This window comes from Streptopelia decaocto (assembly GCF_964273445.1).
Source record: "Streptopelia decaocto genome assembly, chromosome: 4".
NCBI lineage: Eukaryota > Metazoa > Chordata > Aves > Columbiformes > Columbidae > Streptopelia > Streptopelia decaocto.
The window spans coordinates 21,328,220-21,338,536 of record NC_138658.1 but is presented as its reverse complement, the minus strand read 5'-3'; the positions used below and the strand labels follow the sequence as shown (position 1 = coordinate 21,338,536).

The 10,317-nt window shown below is 47.0% G+C and overlaps 1 protein-coding gene across 3 annotated transcripts in view; it reads left to right on the top strand.

Annotated features, from left to right (window-relative positions):
* The first annotated feature begins 7,419 nt into the window (after window positions 1-7,419).
* ZNF827 (zinc finger protein 827) overlaps window positions 7,420-10,317 on the top strand; it is a 107,223-nt gene continuing 104,325 nt past the window's right edge. For all 3 annotated transcript variants that reach the window (XM_082052160.1, XM_082052162.1, XM_082052161.1), the window contains exon 1: window positions 7,420-7,971. In XM_082052160.1, coding sequence (XP_081908286.1) covers window positions 7,929-7,971 — 43 coding nt within the window. In that variant the 5' untranslated portion in view covers window positions 7,420-7,928. The remainder of the gene's footprint in view (window positions 7,972-10,317) is intronic.

Sequence of the window (10,317 nt, the reverse complement as noted above, 5' to 3'; positions counted from 1 at the left end):
TCATTTAATTTGTAAAATCCTCAGGGTAGGAACCATATTGATGGAAGAAGAGTGAGGGGGTAAAACGCTAACCATGATTTTGGAATGATTAGTGAATGTTTTCTGCTAGAAGTAGCTCATAAGCCAGTAAAAATTTTAAAAATAAGTATTTGGATATTAAAGAATTCTGTATATCATAAGGATGTTTTCAGTGAAAACTCCTAGTAGCTAAAAAAGCAGAGTGGAATTTTAGTATTCTGCAAACTACTCCTGTAAGACCAGACATGGAGACCATAGTTAGGAAATGGTACATGGTCCTGTGAAAATACTGTATCATGGGCATTTAGGTTGGGAGGATCATCTAGTCCAACCTCACTGTTCAGAGTCAGAGTGGATTGTATAGGCAACCTCTCTGGGCAACCTGTGCTAATGTTTGACCATCTTCACAGTAAAAAAAAAAAAAAAAAAAAAAAAAAAAGTTTTCTTATGTTCAGATTGAGTTTTCTGTTTTTTTCTTAATTTGTGCCCATTGCTTTTTATCCTGTCTATGCGCACTGCTGAGAAGAGTTTGGCTCCTTCAACTTAATTCCTGCCCATCAGGTATTTGTACACATGGGTAGGATCCCCCTGAGCCTTCTCTTCTCCAGGCTAGACAGTCTCAGCAGCCTCTCCTCATGTGACACATCTGTGTGGCCCTGTACTGGACTCACTCCAGTAAGTCTACACCTTTCTTGTACCAGGGAGTCCTGAATGAGAAACAGCACTCCAGATACAACCTCACCGGCACTGAGTAGAGGTGCAGGATCAAGGGTCACCTTCCTAGGCCTGCTGGCTATGATCTTCATACTGTTGGCCTTCTTGGCTGTGAGGGCGCATTGCTGGCTTATAGTCAGCTTGTTGTCTACTGGGATCCCAAAGTCCTTCTTGGCAAAGCTACTTTCCAGCTGGTAGGCCCCTAGGATGTGCTGGTGTTTGTGGTTATTGTTCCCTAGATGCAGGACTTTGCATTTCCCCTTTTGAGCTTCCTGAGATTACTGTCTGCCCACTTCTCCAGCCTGTCAAAGTAGTACTTCTGAATGGTAGCACAACTATTTGGTGTATCAGCCGCTCCTTCCAGTTTTATATCATCTGCAAACCTGTTGAGGATTCACTCAGCTTTCTCATTGGGGGTGCCTCCCTCAGCTCTTTTGGGTGGAAATGTAAGCTGCTTCCCTTCAGGCATTACCTCTTCCTTCTTTCTGCTCATGAAATCATGTGCTACTCTATGTGTGATTTCTCCCCACACACACTATTATTAGTCTACTTCTTATGGACAAATAATTTGCATCTTACTGTAAACTACAAACTTGAAAACACTGAGTGTCCTTAGCATTGCTGAAAGTAGGGACTAGAAACAGTATTTCCATCAAACTGGGTCAGCAGGGGTTGGGAAGATTATACTTTATTCCTAGTGTCTTGAAAGACAAATAACCTTTTCCTCTGTGCTGTTTTGTACAATGGGGAAGTGCCAATGCAAGGATCTATTCTCTACAGGAGGATCTGGCCACATGACTTTGTGCTCAGCAGGTAGCAGTGACAGCCCAAACGCTTCTGCCTGCCTGTAGGTGAGGGCTGATTATTGGGGATGTGCAGCATGGTGAAGCATAGCTGAATGCCATATGAAATTCGTTACACCAGATGAATGAAGTCTGCTAGAAGCTTGATCTCCACATGCTCCTCCTCTCCCTTTCCTTAATGTGAGCTTAACATTAGCACCACCATGTTTTCTTGTCTCCCAGTTGCCTTTCTGTTTGATCTTGCCCTTCTCTAAGCTATTAAGATATTGCAAAGAAGGCATAGTTGGCATCAGTACCACTGCAGTCCACTTTTGTGCCTGCCTTCCTCCTGCTGTGTTTCTAGTAAGGGGTTGTGTGTAAATGCACAGTCCTAGATGGTAGATGAGCTCCTTGGGATCTTGCCAGTTCTCAGAGTCCAGAGCAGTCTCAGTATTACTCTAGTGTTTTAACAGAAAACTAGCAAGTGAGTTGAGAAACCAGAACTGATTTCCCTGAGGAAATTGCCACCTTGCTGGTGCGGCAGAGGCTCTGCCTTTCAACATATATGTAACAAGGTGTTTAGGAACTTAGACACACTTTCATTTAGCAAACAGCTGTGGCTTGAAATGCTATTGCCTTGCTGCATAACTAAGCTGCAAGGCTTCACACTGAAGCGGATGAGGATGCCAAATACATTCTGTTTTGCCAGTTTGGGGGTGGAATCGGTAAAGCTTCTCCAGGAGGGTAGTAATGTCTTAAACCATGGCAGGTGTTGGCAAATAAGTGTGTGCCTAAACCTTTGATTAACCAGTGGCTAACAAAATGTTGAGTGGAAGCAAAAAATGGGTCTCACTCTGATTTAACTTAAACTGTTCTTGGGATGGGGTGAAGCTATTGGTTTGAATGCATGTAATGGAGAATGGAAAGCTGTGCAAAAAGATCATCATTAGAGCTGGTATTTATCCTTTTTTGTTTCTACGTTTGTAACCCTAATAGCCCTGAGCTAAGTGTTCCAGTCTCTAGTTGACTAAAACAATTCTTTTCATCAGTTCAGAAGTTGCATAGTATTTTATGTTGTAAAATATTAATTTGTTTTTTCTGTATTTAATCTGTACTGGGTAAGATGTTGCTGGTTCAGATTTGGGGGAGAAATTCTGCATTTCAAGCATCTGTAGTCTTAAGCCTAATAGTCATAGACACAAGTGAATTTTGCAAAATATCCTTACAGAAAAGGGGTGTGAAGAGGTATTACTAGTGAACTATGGTAGTGAAAATCCAGCTGCACTTAGGGTAAAATAAGAATTATGAGACCTCCTTGTTAAATCTGAAGAAACATTGTGTAGTATTTGAGCAGCAACAGAAAGATGTGGACACTAATGTTGTCACTCTCCAGGCCTATAGACAAAGCATTTCTGGCCTCCAAAATGTAGGTTTATTTATCAGCATGGGTTTAGGGCTAGCAGCTTAAAGCATTGTTGGTGGTGTGGTTTTTTTGTTTGTTTAGGGTTTCTTCTTTTTTGTGTGTGTTGTGTGGTTTTTTTTTTGTTTGTTAATTAGGAGCTACATCACCTTTCCTAGGTAGTGGGCTATACTAATAGCTGAAAAACATAAACACTGTGGTTCTGAAGAAGTATTAACATGTTGAATTTGCATTGCAGCTAGAAGCATCTTGTGTTTGACAATACTCTGAGGAAGCCAGCTGTGGTTTAGCTGAGAGATGCAGGATATATTGCACTCCTTTTTCTTGATGCCTCTCTGCTCGGAGGCTGCAAGATTGTAGTGGAGTTAATGGGAATCTTGGTCTTGAAGAATGTTCCTGATTCAGTCTACTTGCTGTTCACAAGCATGGCATGGGCAGCTGAAGAGCTGGGAGAGCACTGCCAGTGATTTAGAGTTGCAAAAAGAATTCTTGTCTAGGTTGCTGTGATGGTTCACGGATTGTGACACTTCAATTTTCCTTTCACTTTAAGAAGAGGTTAAAAACTTTGGGGAAGGAGATCTTGGTTGTCTTTTACAAAAGCGAAAAACTGACTGTTGTTTAGGATCCACTGGTTATGCAGCTCCACCTCCCACTTTGTTATCTGTCCCAAGGTAATCATCAGATAGTAATGACTTCTGATCTTTGTTTACTGACCTTTGTGAAACTGGTTGGTGGCCTTGCCAGTTGGTAACTTGTCATTATTATTATTACAAATCTGTTACTTAATGTTATTTGTTTACGGAGAACTTGCAACACGGATGGTGGCATCCATGAGCTGTTATCCTGTGGATTTATTCATCCCCTGTGTTTGCCTTTTAAATGCTTTAGACCAAAGAAGTTTGTACTCAAATCTTGTGTGCCAGATTAATTAATAGTTATTGCTGAGTGTAGAAACATTGACAACAATTAAAATAGAAAAGAGGAAGAGTTTAGGCCACGGAGGGTATCCCTCAAAGTGGTGTGGGAGAGAGCCTAATTTCAATGAAAACCAGTGTGCCTCATATTGGACATTGAAGGTAGAGAAACTATAGACAAATACCTTCTGTGTTCAATATGAAATTAAACTAAAGATAGGAGTACCATTAAAGAGCTCATGGAGCCTGAATAGCTCTCCTCTGACTGCTTGGGGACACACAGCTGACCCAGCTGTCATCTTATTAGGCTGTACTTTAAGCAGAGGTGGCCTAATACCATAGCTTGGTTTGAGGCCCAAGAACTGGTTAAAATGGCTCAATTTTTTCACTCAGTACACTTTTTAAAAGAAATCTGAGCCTGGGAACAGAACTCTTAAAAGTTTTGAAGAGTAAAGCAAGGATGTCAGCTGATTGTTAGATTTCTATTTAGTAACATTTTTGAGTATTTGTTACATTACATAAAGATAGTTTGGATGCTAGACATCTGCAAAGGTTTTAAGAATGTTACATCATTTATTACTGTGTAAAATCTTATTTGCTCTATTTGTTTCATTTTTCTTGTGTGTAAGTGAAGAAAATATTTACTTTGTTCAAAAGTAGTTTCTGAGGCTGAACTTAATTCATATGTGTAACTAGGTTTGGTGTTTGGAAGGTGCCATACAATCATTACTTATTAATAGAAGGACCTGCAGAAGCAATGCATTATTTATATTATGTTATCTGTGGAGGACTTGCAACTATTTTCTTATGTTTGGACTAGAAATGTTCAAAAGTATGGTCAGCTTACTTCATTCTTTTTTCCTACTATACCGCCAAACATATAATGGAAGATTATTTTTTAAATGGCATTATGCCCTTAGTCATCTTCCTTTAACCAATGTATAAAGGAATGCAAAGTTAGGACTGATGCGTCTTTGATTTTAGTATGATGGCTGGATACTTTGTCTTGACCAGGGCAACATGTGGAGTAATGCAATTAGCCAGAATAGATATGAAGAACCAAGTTGTTCCCATATAGAGTATTTCCAGGCATGGAATTAATTAGAAATTCTTTAAAGCTAGAGTATATAAAGTTTCTCCCTGATAATTTATTCAACCATTGGGATTTCTTACACTGCAGAACCGGCTTAAGGCTTGGCCCACTAAACTCTTAGGCAAACTGTTGGGATGTCTGTCGAAGCCAAGGTCACCCTCAGAGAGATTTGGTGCTGCTCCATTGCTTGCCAGTCTCCATGGCCCTTTCAAAGTGCTGTATTCCTGTGATGTGTCTGCTGCAGCCACCTCAGCTCCCCTAAAGGAGGTTTCAAATGATGGAGGGGAAAAACCAAAAACAAACACAAAAAGCTCACCAACACAACAGCATATTGTAAATTAATGCTGACAATGTCAACATTAATTAATGCCAGAAATGCATGAGGAATAGAGGGTGGAAAGAGTGATGACATGGAATACGGTCTTTCCTATATCCCATTCTCCTAGAGCACCTGAAGAAGGGCTGCCACAGCAGTGGTGGATCAGAGCACAGTGCCAGTACACTTGCCCTTTCTGAAATGGCTACTTTGTGGCCTCCTACACAGATGGAGCATTTGGACAGGTGGAAAGCTGCTGCTAGCAAAGGTGGCTGAGTTCAATGTAATTGCTATTAGAGTGTATTTTAAAAAGTAATTAAGGAGGGTGCATGTCAAAATTGAGGTTTGTGAGCAATAAGCAAGGATTGCCTCTCATATTTTTGGTCATCATTACTAATGCTGTACAGATTTCCAAAGCCAGGATAATCTGGAGACCTGAGAGCAAAGACGAGACCTAAATATTCTGAGGGATTTCTGACTCTGGTACTCTTGATCATGAATAAGTGTAAGGTTCGGATTCATCTCCAGCCCTGTCTCTGTCAGTTATACACTTTGTTTTTTACTTTTGGATTAAAAATAAGTAAATCTCTCAATGAAAATAAAGTATTTTAGCTGTATTGTGAGATGATAAACCAGCTGAAGTCAGAAGGGGTCTGTTTCGTCTCAGTAAAAGTGTACTCTGTGTGTTTAAACCTCAGAATTGCACATACATGCTAGTGATCCTGAGAATCTCATAATATTTTAAATTTTGGTTAGTTGTTGGTTTGTTTGTTTGTTTGTTTGTTTGTTTTTTCCTGTAGAAAAGGTAATTGTGGCTGTAAAATGGGTGTAATATTATTTGAAACCATTGTAATGTGAGATCATTAAGAGTATAAGTTGGCTGTTTAAAGATTTAGGTTGCAAATGTTTTTTGTGGTGGTTTTTTTTTTTTCCTAGACAGTGTTTTCTAATAAAGTATTTTGAAGTTAGGATAAAAAAATGATAAAATGATGAGTCAGGTTGTCAAAAGCGAAAAAAAAAAAATACTAACAGGTACACATGCCACAATAAATTAAAAAAAAAATTGCAACATCTGACTCATGATTTTAATTATGTATTCTGATAAGTTCAAAGTTTCCTTACACTGAGAGCTATATGAAACAACCATGCTTCAAACAATTTCACTTCAATTGGAGTAACAGGTTTTAGAGTTTAAATCATTAACAACCTCTGTATGAACTTTTATCCAAATGACTGCAAGTCATAAAGAAAGCACTTCTCTTTCATGAAGTACCTTTTGTGCTTTAGTGAGACCCAATTCCTTGTTTTATTTTTCCCCCCACCTTCATGTCTGTCTTTGGAGAGAGATGTGTGATTTGTGAAGTAATGAATGTATGTATCAGTTAATGAAAACTGCTATCCTGACTTCATAACGCATGCTGGAATTGCTTCAGGATAAAGCTTCATATACCTACATTATAGCAGGAAAAAAAAGTAAATTTCAGAAGCTCAGATTGCTGTGTGCACTGTAGGAGTATCATGTAGCAGTTAAATGAACCATTAGGGGTGACCTAATCTTGATTTCCACTCCCCCCCCCCCCCATATACACAAACTTCTCAAGGAGTTGTGATTTTTCATGCTGCTTGCATTCTTCCCACTTTTTGAAACCTGTACTAGAGATTGTCAGAACCTGGTACTAGAACAGTGTAGCCACATGCTAACTTGCCCACCTCCCTTTCATGTTTTTGTACCTTTGACAGGGCATGAAGGGAGCTGTATCTAGTCACCCTCTCCCCCCATGCTGAAGTTGAGTTCAAACAAGCCCCTCCAGCCCTTGTGCAGCAATAGCTGAGCACACCTATGAGGTTAGCTTTGCGCTCGTATGCTTTTTCTTTACTAACACAGGAAGACAAAACGTCTTAATTTTTTTTTAAGGTTGTTATTTTCTTTCTCCCCAGAAATGAGGGAATTACAGTGCAAATGGTCGAGACCCACAAATTTACACACACACACCCCTCGCTTTTTTTTTTTTCTTCTTTAAGAGCGAATTGGGAGCGGATACGGGTCTGGGGCAGCGCATCCTCTGCCTGAGCCCCGCTGGCGCGCAGCGCCGCGCCGCGCCCGGAGCGCAGCGGGGGCACCTTCCCCTTTGCTCTGCCCGGGCGTGTGTGTGTGTGCGTGTGCCCGCCCGCCGGGGTGTGTGTGTGTGTGTGTGTGTGTGTCCCTGCCTGCCTCTCGCTGCCTGCCCGCCCGCGGGCGAGCCGTGAGCGCCGCCGCCGCCGCTGCCCTTTGATCCCGGCGTTAGTGTTAGTTAGGGGCCGGGAGACGCGCAAGGCGCAGCCCTCGGCACCGCCGCGCCAGCCCTCGCCCTGCCACGGCACCCGGCGCCCGCTTGCCCGCCGGGAGCACATCCCCGGCCGCTGAGGGATACTGCGACCGGGGACAAGCCAGGTGCACGACCGGGTTGGAGTGGGGGGAGAGGAAAAAGAAAGAGAGAGGGGGAGAGGGAGCCCTTCGCGGTGGCTCCGGGAAAACCGGCTTCAGCCCCCTTTCCCCCGGCGAAGAGGGAAAACCCGCCCCGGTTAGCGGCTCCCCCGGGGGGCCCGGCTTTGTGCCTGTCTGTGCCCCCCCCTCCCGGTCTTATTTGATCTCCCGTTAAACCAAGGAGGAGAATGTGAAAAAAGGGGGAAAATGCCCAGGAGGAAGCAGGAGCAGCCCAAGCGCCTCTCTTCACGTAAGTGCCCCCTCTTTTTGCCATTTTTTCCTTCCTCCTCTCCCCGTCTCCTTCCCCTCTGCAGCCGCCTCCGTCGTTTCGTGCATTAGTTTAGGGTTACAGAGGTGAAACTGACAAAGACACAGCCTGGGTTATTCCTCTTTTAGGTCTGAGCTAAGGCAGCCATGTTGGTGATGAACAGCCTTGTGCCCTTTTAATTTTTCCTCTCTCTCTCCTTTCCCCCCTTCTTTCTTCGTGTCTCTCGCCCTTTCCTCCCTCTCCCTCCCCTCGCCCGTGATTGTGCATTTGTGCTGGGGGGGGGGGGGGAGCGGTGTGGGTTTCTCTTTGGGGCCGGAGGGAGGGGGGGTCTGTTTTATTGGGGTGGGGAGGGGGGCTAGCACCGGAGGGGAGGGCGGCGAGAGGGGAAGCGACTGCTGGCGTCTTGTGCGGAACCAGCCGAGAGGTCCGTCCCCGGCTAAAGGTTGCGGCGGGGCTGGGCGGCCCGGGAGGGGGGGAGGCGGGCAGCAGAGGGGGCCGGCGGCGGCGAGGGCACCCCGCACCGACCCCACGGCCACCCTGTAGGGGGCCGGGGCCGCTGCCGGCGGGGGCGGCGGGGAGGCAGACCGTGGCAGGCAAGGTCCCTGCAGAGCAGGGAGAGGCGGCGGCGGCAGGCTCGGGGCTCCTCCTGGCCGCAGTGAAATGAAGGGTCAGGCGAAGCCAGGCGAGACTCGGGCTTCGGCGGCGCTGCCCCAGACGAGAGCAGCAGAGCACGGGGCTAGAGTGCATCCCGATCCTCCCGCCTGCGGGCACCCCGTGCGCACACACACGCACACACACACATCCCCTGACACAGCTCACCCTGCTCTGCTCCTTCTCACTCCCTCCCCCCCTCCCTGCCTATTTTTTTCCTCTCTTTGCAAAATAGTTAACTTTTCTCCCGCTCTCTAGCCCCCCTCCCCTTGTATTTAAGCGCTCTACAGCTATTGAGAGCGAGACGAAGGGGAAGGGACCTAAAAATACCCTGCCCCTACTTGGCCCCAGGGTTGGTTTAAGGAGAGCGCGGGGTGGATGGTGGGGTCATTTGTCTGTCTCCGGCACATCTGCTCCGAGCGTGCCTGCAGCCCTTCCGCACAGGGCGAGAACTGACCCGCCGGTGCCGTAGCCGGGCTCGGTCATCGGGAGTTCACCGGGGCGACCCCGGCCCCTGCCCGGGGGGCGCCACTGCAGGCGGAGCGCGGCCCGTCCCCTTCTGCCTTACGGGCGAAGGGGCTGGGGCAGCGTTTCTCCCGCACCCTTCCGTACCGGCACACGGGCCGAGGCAGCGAGTGTCGATGCGGGGGTTGGCGGGATGGGGGCAAGGGGGGGCGGAACTTGCAGCCCCGCAAATATTTCACTGTCCTTTTCCTTTCTGCTGGAGTCAAGGGCTTGACTAGTGTTGGGGTTTTTTTCGGGTGGATTTTTTTTTTTTCTTCCTCCTCCTTTTCTCCGTCCCCTCCTCCCGCCGTTTGCCCCCGCGTAGCCCTTTCGCGGTCCGCCCGCTAGACGAACCGAGCCGCCAAGCCCCGGCGCTCATTCTCGGCGCAGAGCGCCGGGGTGGCGGGCACGGCGAAGGTGGCGGGAGCGCGGCGCCCGCCTCTGCAGCGCCCCGGCCCCGGCGCGGCAGGCGGGGGCAGGGGCCAAGCCCGGGCGCGCAGGGCCTTGCGTGGCCGTGGAGGGGCGTTTCGGTGGAGGGGGACGGCGAGCGCCGCCGCCCCGTTTTGGCAGAAGCCCTGCGGGAGCGGGGAAGCGAAAAGGGGCTCTCGGGGCCGTAGGAGGCGGCGGGGCGGGCGCTGCGGCCGGCTCGGCGGCTGACCTTGCCCTCGCCCCCGCCTCGGTGCGGCTGCCCTCCGCCTGCCGCTCGGGCTGACATCAAACCTGGGCTCCATTTTAGCTCGCTCGGGCGTGCCGCTCCCGTGAGCGGAGCGGGGGCTCGGCTTCGGCGCCGGGCTCTTGCCTGCCCCTGCCTCCGGGTTGCGGCGGCGGCTCCCCCCGGGCCCGACCTCCTGACCGCCCGCGCCGGGGGAAGTCACGGCTTTTTCTGGGCCAAGGAACAATTGCCTTCATTGTGCAAATCGAGTTGTGCGTGTGGTGTTTAGTTTTTCTTAAATGCACGGCCTAATTTGCAGTTTTTTCGGGTTAATTTTCTAGTTTAATTCACGGGAGTTTTTTTTCCTCATGTGTGACACACACATGCTATATGTCACACACGAATGCTACTGGTTTTTTATTTTTTTTTAATGGGCCTTACATATTTTCTTTTACAACTAGATTACATTAGATTAAAAGCTATTGTTTGGCAGTAATAATAATAATATATTGGATAATTCA